At 46.7% G+C, this 15,061-nt stretch overlaps 1 protein-coding gene and 1 long non-coding RNA gene across 9 annotated transcripts in view; one reads left to right on the plus strand and one right to left on the minus strand.

Moving 5' to 3' along the window:
- The window catches only part of OPCML (opioid binding protein/cell adhesion molecule like), a 1,169,771-nt gene that overhangs the window by 615,761 nt on the left and 538,949 nt on the right, over window positions 1–15,061 (plus strand). For 2 of the 8 annotated variants that reach the window (XM_010362027.2, XM_010362031.2), the window contains exon 1: window positions 4,294–4,995. The exons of 1 other annotated variant lie outside the window; for it this stretch is intronic. In XM_010362027.2, coding sequence (XP_010360329.1) covers window positions 4,829–4,995 — 167 coding nt within the window. In that variant the 5' untranslated portion in view covers window positions 4,294–4,828. Of the gene's footprint in view, window positions 1–4,170; window positions 4,996–15,061 lie in introns of those variants that run through there. 5 more of the 8 variants (XM_010362033.2, XM_010362032.2, XM_010362029.2 and 2 more) reach the window with 5 other exon arrangements.
- Window positions 9,784–13,574, minus strand: LOC115893657. Its single transcript, XR_004053720.1, has 3 exons — window positions 13,514–13,574; window positions 10,068–10,178; window positions 9,784–9,974 (listed from the first exon to the last, which is right to left on the minus strand). It is a non-coding gene; the product is annotated as an uncharacterized LOC115893657 (long non-coding RNA).

Consider the following 15,061-nt stretch of genomic DNA (forward strand, 5'->3'; position numbering starts at 1 on the left):
CATGTGGTCCAGCATGGCAAGGTGTGCCCCTCCTCTTGGGAACTGCAAGGAATAAACTCATCTTTCAAGGCAGTTGTCTCTGTGTCTGTCATCTTACCAGCCTTGATTTTAAAACATGCCAGGTACATTTCAAGAAACCCCAAACCCTGTAACATAGGTGGGATAGGTATTCCTGGGTACCAGCCAGGCAGCTAGAGAGATGACAAGTCAGTATCTGAACAGACAGTGTAACTTCAGAAGTGGTATAGGCTGAGCATCCCAAATCCAAAAATCTGAAACTTTCTGAGGACAGACATGACGCTCAAAGGAAATGCTCACTGGAGCATATTGAATTTGAGATTTCCACATTTGGGATACTCAACAGTAAGTATAATGCAAAGACTCCAAAATTTAAAATAATTCAAAATCTGAAACACTTTTGGTCTCAAGCATTTCCGATAAGGGATACTCTTAGTCATGATGTTAATTTGTCTTTATATATGTTTCCACATATCTAAGAGGGTTTCACTAGGGGCCACCCTGTCATGACACTCAGCCAAGCATTTCCTAGAAAAGTTCTGACAGAAACTACTTCGTCCTCGTTCATTGTGAACCTCAACTCATTTTCTGTTTCTAATTTCAATTTGGTCTCAGCCTGATATTCTATAAATGCACACACTAGTCCACAGCAGTGTCCTACAGAGGAATGAACTCTCTCCCACACAACTGAAGGCTCACAGAGATTAACATTAAATGCGACCTTTGCAGTCATTTCTCTGATTTGCTAGCCCGTGAGTTGAGCCCGTTTATTCACTCAGAAATACTGAGCTAGGAAACGCTGTTACAGAAGAAAATAGACACAGGCCCTCTTCTTTAGGACTCCAGATACCTTATTTCAGGGGAACCAGCTGTGCAAAAAATGGGATACTTGGTTTATGTCTTCACAAGAGCAAGACTTATTATATACTGTAAAGAAAATTTGTGCCTCGCTTCCACCCATCTCTGCTGCTCTTCTTTACTTATCTCAGCCGTTCTCTTCCTATGGGGAAGCTCATGCTGTCCTGGCTTTTCTCTTTGTCCTTAATAACTCTTTCTGTCTCAAGCAATCTTTTATGAGTTGGTTTAGCCACTGCCCCATTTTCGTCTCCTGAGAAGCAATAGAACCAGCAGGTCCAGGAGAGAGGAAGGGATCTGAATGCCCTACAACCAAGTGGCAGAGCTGCGGGCGTTGAGGGGAAGCCTGACCCAAGTCCACGGCTGCCACCCACCTGTGTTCAAGCTCCAAACTCTGCAACTGAAGAAAATCATAAGCCTGGCCTCAGGTTCTCAGCTTTACACAAGTTAAAGTATGAAAAAGAGCCTTTCCCTCTGGTGATACTAGACGAGAACTCAGAGCTGAGAGCTTGAAGTACAGTGTCAGTCAGGAAAGCTGGGTTCACTCAAGTCTTGAGAAAAGACATGTGTCATAAAAGCTAGTAGGAAATCCCAAATGAGGTTGTGGGGCTGCTCCCTGAGCCCCCAGCCTCTCCGCTCTGCATCACAACTCCCCAAAGCCTTGTACCTCAGGAGCTTATGGATGAGAGCTGGACCCCACGGCTGCCTTTGTCATACCTGCTTTCTGGAAAGGACCTACCCAGTGGTACACTGCATGACAATGCTCTGTCAATGACAGGCCGCGTATATGACAGTGGTATAGAAAAGATTACAGTGGAACTAAAATTTAATATACTCCAGTGACACTGTAGCCATCTTCATGTCTTAGCTCAAAGTGTTACTCAGGTATTTGTGGTGATGCTGGTGTAAACAAACCCTACTGTGCTACCCATCCCATTAAAGTCTAGCACATGCAAATATGTACAGTACATAATAATTGATAACAAATATAAATGACTATTGTTACTAATTTTTATGTTTACTATACTATACTTTTTATCTTTAGAGTATGCTCCTGCTACTTATTTTGAAAAGGTGATTGTAAAACAGCCACAGGCAGGTCCTTCAGGAGGTATCTAGAAGAAGGCATTGCTATCATAGGAGGTGACAGCTCCATGCGTGTTACTGCCCCTGAAGCTCTTCCAGTGTGAGGAAATGTGGAGGCAGAAGACAGTGATACTGATCATCCTGACTCCATGTAGGCCTAGGCTAATATGTGTATTTGTGTCTTAGTTTTTAGCAAACAAAATTTAAAAGTTAGAAAAAAGCTTAGAATAAGGATATAAGAATACATTTTTGTACAACCGTACAACATGTTTGTGTTTTAACCTAATGTTATTATGCAACAGTCAAAAAGTTAAAATAATTCAAAGTTTATAAAGTTAAAAAGTTACAGTAGGCTAAAGTTATTATTGAAGAAAGAAAAATGTGTTTTGATACATTTAGGGTAGCCTAATTGTACGGTGTTTACGAAGGCTATGGTGGTGTGCAGTAATGTCCTAGGCCTTCATTCCCCACCCACTCACTGACTCACCCAGAGCAACTTCCAGTTCTGCAAGCTCCGTCGGTGGCAAATGTCCTGTACAGATGTACCTTTTTTTTTTTTTTATCTTTTGTACTTTTATTGCACATTTTCTGTGTTTAGATACACGAGTTCTTACTATTGTGTTACAGTTGCCTGTTGTATTCAGTACAGTAGCATGCTCTACAGGCTTGCAACCTAGGAGCAATAGCTCTACCACACAGCCTAGGTGTGTAGTGGGCTATGTCATCTAGGTTTATGGAAGTACACACCAGGATATTCACACAATGACAAAATCTCCTAAAGATAGTTCTCAGACTGTATCCCCCTCCATAAGCAGCATATGACTATATATGTTTTACTATAGCTGATACAATTAGTGATAAGTATTCTCCCTTCTAGGGAAGATGCACTAATTAAAAATTTTAGACCTACACATGTATGTGGTCTAACCCTTTTAGAATGGGGAATGGGGCGGTATTTATTTGTGCTCAGTCTCTCAGAACTGAAAGCAAGTAGTATGCCTTTGTATCCTTCAGCAACTAAAGTAATAAACGATAAGAGCTTAATGCTTATTTTTGAATTAAATTTCATTTTGCCAATTGTGCAGAGCCCGGTCTAATTTAACAAAAGGCTTTGAGAAAAAATACAGTAGAGCAGATGCACATAGCAACCATTAAATTAGAATACAACGGGGAGGCTTCTGCCAGGGGAGCAGAGAAGGCCTCCCGAGGGGCCCAAGGGAAGTGGAGCTCTGGGGTTTAGAGCGGAGAGAGACACATCCGAGACCAAAGAAACGGGGGGAGGCTGGTCTCCAAGAGCACCCACCGAGTCACCTCCCAGCACCACTGCGGTGCCACTTCCTGTGAGGGGTTTTAGGAGGATCAGTCCTACTACTTTTTAGGATCTTCCTGTGTTTTTCCCGTCCCGCTTTTTACCACGATAAAGCGTAGGACTGGGACAAATGTTGCATGCTGTGTTCTAAGGAGAAATTGAGATTTGCCACTTTGGGGACAGGCGTCCAGTGGAGGGGCCAGTCCACCTCCGCACGGGCCCAGGCCAGCGCGCCGTCAGGGCTGGACTTGGCTGGACGGGGAGCCGGCCGCAGCGCGGCGGACAGGCACACCGGTGCCCTACCTGGCGTGGGCGGGGTAGTTCGGCTCTCCAGGGCGGGGTTTGAAAACTTCTGCGCTGGCATCGGGAGGGAAGGTGCCAGTGTCAGTGTTCAATTTGCTGCTTTCCCCAGAACTCCCTCTCCCGCCCTCCCCTCTCCCTCCCCGCTCCCCCCACCTCACCCCTCCGCAGGGGAAGCCACTGCGAGGGCGCAGCCTTCTCTCCGCTGCCGGTGCGGGTGTCGGGACGGAGCGGAGAGGGCGCGGTGCGGGCTCATCCCCGCAGGCATCCCCAGCCCGGTGGGCGCGGCCGGGGTTAAGGTGGGCGCCCCGCGCCCCGCGCCCGCCCGCCGGGATGAGCGCTCAGTCCGCGCCTCCCGCCCGCCCGCTGGCTCCGGGCGGCACCGGGAGAAAGTGGCGGTCAGGGATGGAGCTGCTGCCATGACAACCCCGGCGGTCGGGGCCCGCGCGCGTCGGGGCTGCTCCCGGGAGGAAGGCGGCGCGGGAGAGGCCGGGGGCGGCCGCTGAACGTGGCGTCCGCGCGTTCCCGCGTCCCGTGCCGCGTCCCCGGAGGAGGCGGGGGCCGCCGTCCGCCCAGCTCCCCGTGCGCCGGAGCCTGCGCCGGGCGGCGCTCCCCGGGCTGGCCGCGAGTCGCCGACCGGGCTGCGAAAGACCCGCCGACCGGAGGACCCCGGCTGCGCGGGCTGCGCGTCCCCGCCTTGGAACTTCTGGCCGCCTTGGGTTCCCGATGCGAGGCGTGGGGCTGGGGGCACGTCCGTCTGTCCACGTGTGTGAGCTCATAAAACATTTCCTCCTCTCCTTGGAGCCGCAGCTTTTTATGACAGCTCCTGTGTGGCAGACGCTTGCCTTCTTCTTTGGGTTATAAACTTTTGAGGCCAGAGCTCTGCAGAACGTGCGCAACTGAATCTTCAAGTAGCGCCTGGAAGAGAGAGGCAGGGAAAGCGCGATCTGCGACCTTCACCCCCGCCCCCGGCTACCTGCCCTCCGCCCCTGGCTGCCTCCCCCCCAGGGGAGCGTCAGGAAAGCTCTTTTTGGATGCAGGAGGGGCATGTGGGTCCGCTAGGCTGGAAAGCAGAGGCAGGGTCTGAGGAAGGACTCTTAGACTCCGGAGCGCCGGCGCGCCTCTCCTCTCCGCCCCTGCTCCCTGCACCGAGCGCTGCCCCGTCCCGCCTCCCGGCACCGCTTCCTGAGCCGGCTGGCGCGCGGCGGGGGACCAGGACCGTGCGGCTGCCGGAGTTCGGGGAAGTTGTGGCTGTCGAGGATGGGGGTCTGTGGGGGCCTGCTCCTGCCCTGGAAGTGCCTCGTGGTCGTGTCTCTCAGGCTGCTGTTCCTTGTACCCACAGGAGTGCCCGTGCGCAGCGGAGACGCCACCTTCCCCAAAGCGATGGACAACGTGACGGTCCGGCAGGGGGAGAGCGCCACCCTCAGGTAGGGAGCTGACCTTCCGCGGGGCCGAGCCCCTGGGCCGCGGCGCTGGGGAGACGGGAGGGGCCCGGGGCGCGAGAGGGCCTGGTGCAGGCCCGAGGGGCGCCCGCTTGCGCCCGCCGTGCCTGACGCCGTGCCCCTGGACAGGTTTGTCGTGTGCTCCGTCTGTGCTGGTCCAGGATCTTATGCGTGAACCTTGAAGTCCACGTGTGGGACTCCATGGTTCTATGAAGCCGTGACAGGCTAGATTCTCTCCTGCGTGGGCACCAAGATGAGAACAGGAGGGCATGGATTTGAAATACTGGGTGGCTAGCCTGAGCCCCTTGGATGGCTGTCACAGGCCAGAAGGTACAGGATGAGGCAGGATCTTCCTCAGGACCACCAGGCCAGCCGCTATCAGAGATGCACCTCAAATGTAAGGCTGTGCAAATACCAGTGCCAGGCCACGGCCTGTTGTGAGTCTCCTCAAGACCCAGGACTCCTGCCAAACCTGGTGTAGTGCTCCTAGGGTCCCTATTGTAAATTGTTAGAGCAGTTTTATTTTTGCAGACTGGGTCCAAGGAAAGGAAACATGTAGCTTTTATGCAACAACATCAGTCCTATGTGAAAAGCACAATAGGAGAGCTTTTTGTTTTACCTTAATGAGTTACAGAGAATCACTTGCATGCTCCAGGCAGAGAGGTGGAGAATCTTGGAATATGAACCTTTGGGGACTGGGCTTGCTGCAGCAGAGACTTTAATAAAAATGCAGCCACCACTTTCCACCAGCTCAGCAGATAACATCTTTTATCCCTTTAATGAGGCAGTTCTGGTCCTAGGAGACAGATTCAGGGACGTCCCAGCTTAACTATGTCTCACCATGTACACAGGGTGAATGCATTTGCCCTGCCTGTGACTTTGATGGTTATGGTGAAAATAAAACATCCTGACCCAGATTCTGCAGCCAAAATGCGTGGCTTCTCCTAGGAGAGAGTGAGGGTGGGAGTTCTTCCTGTTCCTCCCTGGGCTTTCCTGGTGCAACCTGTCCTGCATCTAGACAAGCCTCTCCCTGGAGGAGGAAAGACAGGTCTCTGGGACACCGGAATTCTTTTTCTAAGCCCAAGGGTGAAGGTTGGATTCTGCCACTTTGGGTGATACTTAGCTGGATCTTTTTTTAAGTTAGAGAACAGGTCCCAGAACCCTGTGTGCTGTTTCTCAGAAGCCCAAAGCAAATGGAAAAAAGGAGAATTGAGAGGCCCTTCCTGGTAGATGTGAGGGAAAAGTCCTCCTGGCCATGTGGGTAGCGCTTAGCCTGCCCCAGACTAGAATGTCATGTCCCTACTTCATTGCTTCAAAGAAGGTTCCATGAGGAATCAGGGAACGTTTCCCAATAAGCATTTGCAGTAGACTGGTTGGCTTAAAGATATGAATAGCACGCAGGGTTGTAATACATGTTAACCAAGGAAATGTCAGTAAATATTACTAGTGTTCAGGGATGTTGATGCTGCCACACACCTCTTTACCATCTAATGTGCCACTGGGGGCTAAGAGGTCTAGCACTGAATAGGATCTGAGTCCTGAATTTTCCAAAATCCTCTGTCCTCTTCCTGTCCCCCCAAATTAAACCAGAAAGCTTGAAAACTTGAGCTTTCTGCTTTCTGAGATGCAATAAGACTATTCCACCAGCAGAGGGCCAGCTTCGATCTACCAATTTTTTATTAGCTGTTGGCCTGTTTTCATGATCTCAGTTCTAATGTTGAGCAGCTGGGCTTGGGAATGGGGTTGGGAATAAAAAAAGAAAAGCTGAATAGTTGCTTTTTGTTCTTTGCAGAAAAAAAGAATAACTTACATGTTCTAGCATAACTGTTATCTGTTACCTGGTTGCATGGTGTAATTTTTGTTTAAGCACATGTCTCATGTTGATTTTGCGTCTCTTCTATACGTTTACCGCAGAATAGAGAAATTCAGCACGTTATCTACATTTTAATCTCTTTAAATCCTCATTCTCTTAGCTCATGTCATCTTCTCTGATTATTTTCTTCCCTCTTTTTTATCAGATGCTCCCATAATATATACGTTCATCTGTTGCTCATTATTTTCTTTCTTTTTTGTCTTTATCACTTAAGTCTTCTTATTCCTTGACTTTTTAAGGCATTGATTTCACTGCTACCACAGTGTTTCTTAAAAGAACATAAACATCTTCTGTAAATTTCTGTATGTCCCCATCTCTCTCCTTTTGTTTTTACTCTTTTGCTCTATTGGTTAAGAGTTGTGTGTTGTGTGCCCATCTTAACAAATAACTGATGTGTCAGTACTCCGAAGGAGAGTCCATGTTTTCGGTTTCTGGAAGCCCATGGCTTTAACCCTAGGTAAATATACCATGTTTTATTTGGTGGTGTTTTTTGCTGTGTAAGTTGTAATTCTTAAGTATGGTTTCTTACTCTTTTGTCTCCTTAAAGACATTCATTAGGGATTCATTACTTGGGAACTGAGTGTTCCAAACGCATCACATGTTTAGAATGCACCAAAAAACACTGAATGATACCCATGCCCATCACATGGAAAACACTTTTAATGTGGTTGTCCTGGGTCAAAGTATCTCGAATCTGTTTCTAAATCTTGAATGAAGTCCCATGCAGAGGAGAGAGACCTAGCAGGAAAAGCAAAAGAGTCAAGAAACCTGGGTCTGCCTTTAAATTTCCCAGAGAAAAAACTGCACAGCTTAGAGAAGAATGATTTCCCTCCTTTGGGATATCAGTTTTGTTGTGACAGGTCTTTGATTGCTCTGAGGGACATTAGGAAGGGCTGTGCCAAAGATGACACTGAAGTTTTGAACGTGGATGAAACTCATTTTCTGTAAGTGAGGCAATATTATCTTCCTCATAACTACTTCATAGGGCTACTTGAAAAGTAAAAATAATTATTTGAATATTGAGTTATTTTGCCCTCTTGGAAGAGAGATGATATGGAAAATGAAGGTGCTATTCACTATGGTTGAATTATAGCTTCCATGAATCTGATTTGAATTCATTATTACAAATGGGCCCTCTTGGCCAGAATCACTTCATTACAATTATCTGCTGTTGGGTTGAAAATGTTCTGTGGCTCTCTATTAGATTAGATATGACAAGAATCAAGAAGTCATGTGTCTGAATCAATGCCCACATCAGTAAAGGAGCCCAGGATGCTCAGTGTGGTCAGCTGGTGTCTATTAAGCCGTCTCAGCAGAATGAATGATGGCCAGTTGTGCTTTCTTCACAGGCCTCAGTCTCCTCCAAGTTTGCTTGAGTTCCTCTGTGGGTCCACATCATCTGTGTACATGAACATTTTGAGGGGCTGCGGTGAGATGGAGGCAAGGTTGTTGCTGTAACTGTTCCATTCAATGGGAAAAGTTCCGACCAACATACAGCGTTTTCTTTCTGGTTTGCTTTTGTTTTGGTGTTTTGTGTTTTTTATTTCAACAGCAGGATAATCAGTTTTGCTGATCCAGGCTTGCTGATCTGGGATTATGCTTAATGGCTCTTTTCTAAAATGTCCCTGCATTTTCATTTGGAGTTCTGAACTAATCCATTCAGAACCAAGTATTTGAGGTTTAACTACTGCCAAGGAATAATCTGAGCAGTGGGATTTTGCCAGAGCAACCTGGGCAGTAGAGTTTCCAAAGATAAAGTTCTGTTGTTTGCCTGGGTGTGTTTCCGTACTTTGCACCTACCTTCAGTTCTTTTTTATGTAAATTAGAAGATTTTGAGTCGCCATTAGACTATTCAAAACAAACATTTCAGTGTTTCAGTTGCGCAGGCTGAAGAAGGACTGGGTACATTCAAAGACTTTACTCCTAATCGGGGAAGATAAAGACATTAAAAGAGACTCAAGCAGGGACAGGTCCATAAAGGACCTCTCAAGTGGTGGCACGAACCTGGTTGGAGTTATCTGGGATGCTTTTTAGAAATTCCATTGCCAGGAATTGATGGTGCTAGGAATTCCGTCCCAGATTGGTGATGTCAAAATTCCTGGGTTTGGGGATGGACGTGGCCATTGAAAACGTCTTTTCCAGTATTTCTAATGTGGAGCCAGAATCGAGAACCCTGCTCTAAAGCCCTTTGTGGCCCTAGAGCCTCTGAGCAAGGCTTATCCAGTATCCCTGCTTTCCAAGGAAGCATCTTCCCCATGTGTGCCTGCACCTCATGGGCAATGTCAATGCCCTAGAAAGCTCTGTGTTTGGGGGCCTCGGCACCTGGGGTTGATTCTTACTCTACCTCTCACTAACTCCACAGCCTTCAACATTTCAGTTGAATTGTGTACATATAGGAACAGTATCTATCATACCTGGTCTGCATTATCAGATGAAAGGAAGTATATAGGTTGTTCCGTGAGCCATAAAGCAACATATGTGTGCAAGTTATTACTGGTACTAAGTTGAACTCCTCAATAACAACTGACAATACTCTCAAATTTTTTTCAGTTTTGTACGCTCCATCTTGTTCTTCCTCTATCCCCACACTTACACACAGCTTTAAAGTGTATTAGTCTTTTCACAGTTCCACCCAGAATTCTTTCTGCTTGTGGTCAAGAATTGCCCTCATCAGAGTTCCAGTAACTTTCGCTGCACGGATACATACTAGGACCTATTTTTTCATGTGCGATTATGGTTAGTCTGGGGGCTCCTGGAGCTTAGGAGCTGTGCCTTATGTATTATTGACGATAGATACTGTGGTGGATACTAAAGATTAAAACAAATAACTATTGGTTTAATGCTTTAATCCATCTTAATGGAAAACAACCACTTCTAGTGTATTATTGCCTCTACAGCAATGAAACTCTTATATCTAAACACTTTTATTGTCTTCAAAATATGATCCTGGGATACTCAAGCACAGCAGTTGGTTAGAGGTCTTGGAGGCCTGAGGGACTTTTGGATTCCGTTCAAATCACTTGCCAGAGGGGACGGTTGAATCTACCAGTGATGGCAGTCTGATCCAAAGTATGCAAAGTCTTCACTATCCCTGAGGGCAAGAAAACAAGCGGGGTGGCAGAGTGAAGAGCTGCAGTACTGTTGCTTTTTAGCAGCAGTAGAGGAACATACTTGGAAAGCGTACCTGTCTCCGCAAAGACAGGGCCTTGTGGGCCCAAGGAGATACACAATGCAGGGAGGCAGCAAGGAGGCTGGCATGTCCTGGGTTGGGTCATGGTTGCAGGATCCAGCAGGCCTGGGAGGAGAGCAAGGCTGTACTGACTCCGTGACAGTCTCTGACATCCCTGATTGGTGGGAATGAGTCTGCCTCCCCAGCACACACACACCACACAAACACACACACACACACACTACACACACTACACACACACACTACACACACACCACATACACACATACACCACACACACACACACCACACACCACACACACCCCCACACACATTCCACACACACATACACCACACACACACATACACCACACACACACACCACACACACACACACCACACAAACACACACACCACACACACACTCCACACACACCACACAAACACACACACCACACACTCCACACACACACACCACACACACACATACAACACACACACCACACACACACACCACACACACACACCACACACACACCACACACACACACTCCACACACACACCACACATACACTACACAAACACACCACACACACACCACACACACCCCACACACACACTCTACACATACACACAAACCACACACACACATGCACCACACACCACACACACTCCACACATACACACACCACACACACACATACACCACACACACACCACACAAACACACCACACACACTCCAGGCATACACACACATACACACACCACACAAACACAGACACCACATGCACACCACACACACATAGACACGCATGCGCGCGCGCGCGCACACACACACACACTCCCTCTCTCTGAAGCAGGCCATGGGAGAAGATGTTTCAAGCATTAGAAATATATGCTCCATGGCTTTCTGAACCTTTCTGGAAAACTCAGCAGCTCTTATCTAAGCCCTTTGGGTAATTGTTTAACCTTTTTAAGTAAATTTGGGCCTTGGACTCGGTGTAGCTCTGTCTTTCCCATTTCCTTTCCTTCTGGTTTCTAAAAAAGGACTCTGCCCTCGGCCTGCTTGCTGTGCTCACTAGGTGGCTCGCTCTGAGGGAGCTGGGAGCCGGTCTGGCAGGCAGCTTTTAAGGATCTGATGGGATCCGGCAGCCAGACACAGTGGAGAGGAAGAGTCGAGCAGGTCTCATTTGACCTTCCCAGGGGAGGACTTTTAAAATTACTTATTATTAACGGGAAGCTGTCTTCCGTCATGAGATGAGAAGAGGGAATTACAGTCCAAGACATCTTTAGGGCTGGCAGAAATGTGCATTGCCTAGTAAGTTAGAAAGCAAGTGCTAACTTTTCTTCATTTTCTTTCTTTCTTTTTTCTAACGTACACAAGACAGCACCAAATTATTTCAGGTTTGTTTGTTTATTGTTTGCCTTGAATGAAGCCGCTCTTGCTCCTGTTAGGGGTAATTGGAGCTCAAGTTTGCCTGAAATGGGTTTGGGGGAGGGGTGCACTCTTTTCATCTTGGTCCATTCTCAGGCCCCTGTTGTCTCTCATTAAATGACACTGCCTACTTGATGCTTTTTATACCCTGGTGTATTTTCTTTTAAGAAGTGAGCATTGGCCGGGCGCGGTGGTGGCTCAAGCCTGTAATCCCAGCACTTTGGGAGGCCGAGATGGGCGGATCACGAGGTCAGGAGATCGAGACCATCCTGGCTAACACAGTGAAACCCCGTCTCTACTAAAAAATACAAAAAACTAGCCGGGCGAGGTGGCGGGCACCTGTAGTCCCAGCTACTCGGGAGGCTGAGGCAGGAGAATGGCGTAAAACCCGGGAGGCGGACCTTGCAGTGAGCCGAGATCTGGCCACTGCACTCCAGCCTGGGCAATAGAGCGAGACTCCACCTCAAAAAAAAAAAAAAGAAAAAAAAAAAAGAAGTGAGCATTGAAGCTGTGATATCCAGGCTGCTCAGCACTGCCTAGCCTAGATCTGTGCATAGCTTTCCTGGTAGAGAAGTTGAGAGAAGGGAACTGTCTGCACCTTGCTCCACTACAGGATAACACTGCAGAGCCTTTAACAAAACCTGCAAGAGCCCAGGGGTGAGGGAAGGTTGTGGGGTGGGGACATGCTGATGCTATTGACACAAACAAAAGCTCCTGTTGTACATGGTTTACTATGTGTCAGATGCCACATTAATTACCTAACACTTCATGTAATTTTCAGACCATTACAATCCCTATTAACAGCCTAGGGGTCCAGGTTTAGAAAAGTTAAACCACTTTACCTTTGGTCACATGGTTATCGTGTGTCAGAGTCTGCATTTGCTCCTAGAAAACCTTTATGCTTCTTTTCAATTTCATAGTATGTCCCCCTCCCCAGATACAGAGGACAGAGAAAACTTCCAAGTGCCACAAGCAGAAATAAACCAAACACCATCCTTTCTGTTCCCGAAGGTCAGGAAATGTGCATTTCAGTTGAAGGCTGCAGCTGTCTGCTGTCCCAGCTTTAGAATCTCCTTGCTTCGTGGAGCTTCCCTCCCCTCACCCTCACCCAAGTGAAGCCCAGCTAGTACCACCTTCTGAGGCTGCAAATGGTGCACGCTGCTAACACTGAGCAACATGACGCCCACCAGGGTCCAACACATTCTCCGGGGCATCATGGTGCTCATGGCTTTGAACCTGCCCTAAATGTTGTACTGTCCCGTTACTTGACCTCCCATAGCACATATGGAACCTCAAAGGGCCTGCAAACTAAGACAGCGTGAGCCGGTCACTTCTTGGTGAGAACCCAACAATGAGACCTGTGAAGATGAGGGATACCAAAGTATAGAAGGAGGAGAAGTAATTTGTTTAAACCCTAAAATATGTCATTCCATTATCCTCCCTCTCATCCTTATATTCACATTTTAATTTAAGACCATGAACACAGAGAGCGTAGGCCTTGCCATGGATTCATACCCCAGAGAAAACCATGTGACTCGCTTTGACTTGCTGGTCCCTGGAGATACATACTACTTAAATCAAAGCGATGCTGAAGGTCTTGACCTGGCTTCCCAAGAAAGTGCTGATCAATACAATCTTTAGAAATTAGTTCTGAATATTAAACATTTTCAGTGGATCTGAAGATTTATGGCATCTCAATTAACCAAGTTTCCACTGCATAATCAGAATAAAGAATGTTATCAGTGGTTGTTAAGTTTTCTGGCTAGTCCACAGAAGACAATTCAACTCACAATTACCCAAAATGCTATATACCAGCAATGAAGAATAACAGAAAACAACGTTGTTGTAGAAGTAATTACGCAAAAGAGAGAAAAATGAATACGATAATTTTCTATTTATTGTGAATGCCAATGCTGAAGAAAAGTAAGTGTAATTAGAAGAAGATAATATGGAAACACTTCTCAAAGAGATTTCTGAATACTTTCTGAAGTTTTGGAGTTCGTTGTATTGTTTCCAGTGCTTACCGTCTGCCTATTCACCCAAAGGATCTTTTTGGAGACCACTTCACATCCAGGCAGCAGGAGAGGTCTAGCCCAAGTGACACTGGCTCCTGTCTACCCTGCTCATGTGCAATTAAACAGTCTATTTTCAGACACATGGCCTGTGTCCCAGTTATCGGGCCACTTTGACTACCCACTGATGCCTCCTGGTCATTGTTTGGAACCTCCTGTGATGCAGAAAAAAGGAGTCACCATCTGTACACCCAGGGAATGGAATAAGTCAGGGGTTTATCAGAGAGGCTGTGCTCACACTGGGATGTTGTCTGTGAGGCACCCTGTGTAAGAGGGAGGAATTACAGAACTGAAATTTGTACCGCCCTGTGCTTTTGTATGCCGTCTCTAAAGATATTCCTCTTACAATTGTCATTTGTATTGCTTCTCCCACGCCCTTTGTTAAATGCATTCATATCTTCTCTCTATCCTGTGTTCTCAGCGTCTAACAGAATACCTAATGCTTAGTAGGTGCTCTGAGTTTTCTGAAAAGATGAATGCTTCTCCTTTATCTCTTATCTCTGTCTCTCTCTCTCTCTGTTTATTCTCTCTCTCTCTCTCGCTCACACACACACACACACACACACACACACACACATCTCCCTTTTCTAATGAAGATATTCTCACCCACGTTGAATAATTCAAAAGTCACTGAAATTACAACCATAGAGTCTGGCATTTGAATCCTAGTTGAGATACTAATATTTCCCTAAATAGTTGTCCTTCCTCTGTCCTTCCTCTGTCTGCTTGTTATAATTGGAGTATTTGATAATTGTACAATATCATTGAAGCCACAGGCATGAGATTCTGACCATTTGACAGGGAGGAATACCTGCTTTCTCCCCTTCACCAAGGTCATATAATAGAGGCTGGCACATTCTGGAAGAATACCTGCAAATTTCAGGGATTGGAAAAGCCAGTGTGAGTCATCTCGAAACACTCCAGAGGGCATCTCAGGATGAAGGGATTCATGGGCCCATCTCCCTGGGTCCTAAAATGCAGCTGCTTCTGTCACAAGCTCTCACAATGAGGTCCCTGAATATGTATCAGCAACATGCCTCGTGCTGTACCTGTGCAGTGGAAACAGTTATAGAATGTTCTTGATTATATGCTCTGCTTTATGATGGGCAAGTCAATGGGTGCTTAGTGAAATGTAAGATAAAGTATAACCTCTATCAAGAGGTTAAGAACACTGACTTTACAGTCAAAAGGCTCATTTCAAATCCCAGCTCTGGTACTTAATGGCTGTATGTGGTTGGACAAGTGACTCAATTTTTCTAAGCCTCAATTTCCTGATTAAAAAAAAAAATAAGGACTAGATATCCACTTCACTGGGCTGATGGGAAGCAGTAAATGATATCAAGTTTGTAAAGACTTCAGATTAAAGTCTTACATTGCAGCAAGAGCACAATAAACAGTTGCTATTAAGTTATATATATATATTTATCCATGCAGCATATACACACACACACACATACACACATACACACACACACACACACACACACACACATACACACA

Source organism: Rhinopithecus roxellana, chromosome 15 (assembly GCF_007565055.1).
Source record: "Rhinopithecus roxellana isolate Shanxi Qingling chromosome 15, ASM756505v1, whole genome shotgun sequence".
Classification (NCBI taxonomy): domain Eukaryota; kingdom Metazoa; phylum Chordata; class Mammalia; order Primates; family Cercopithecidae; genus Rhinopithecus; species Rhinopithecus roxellana.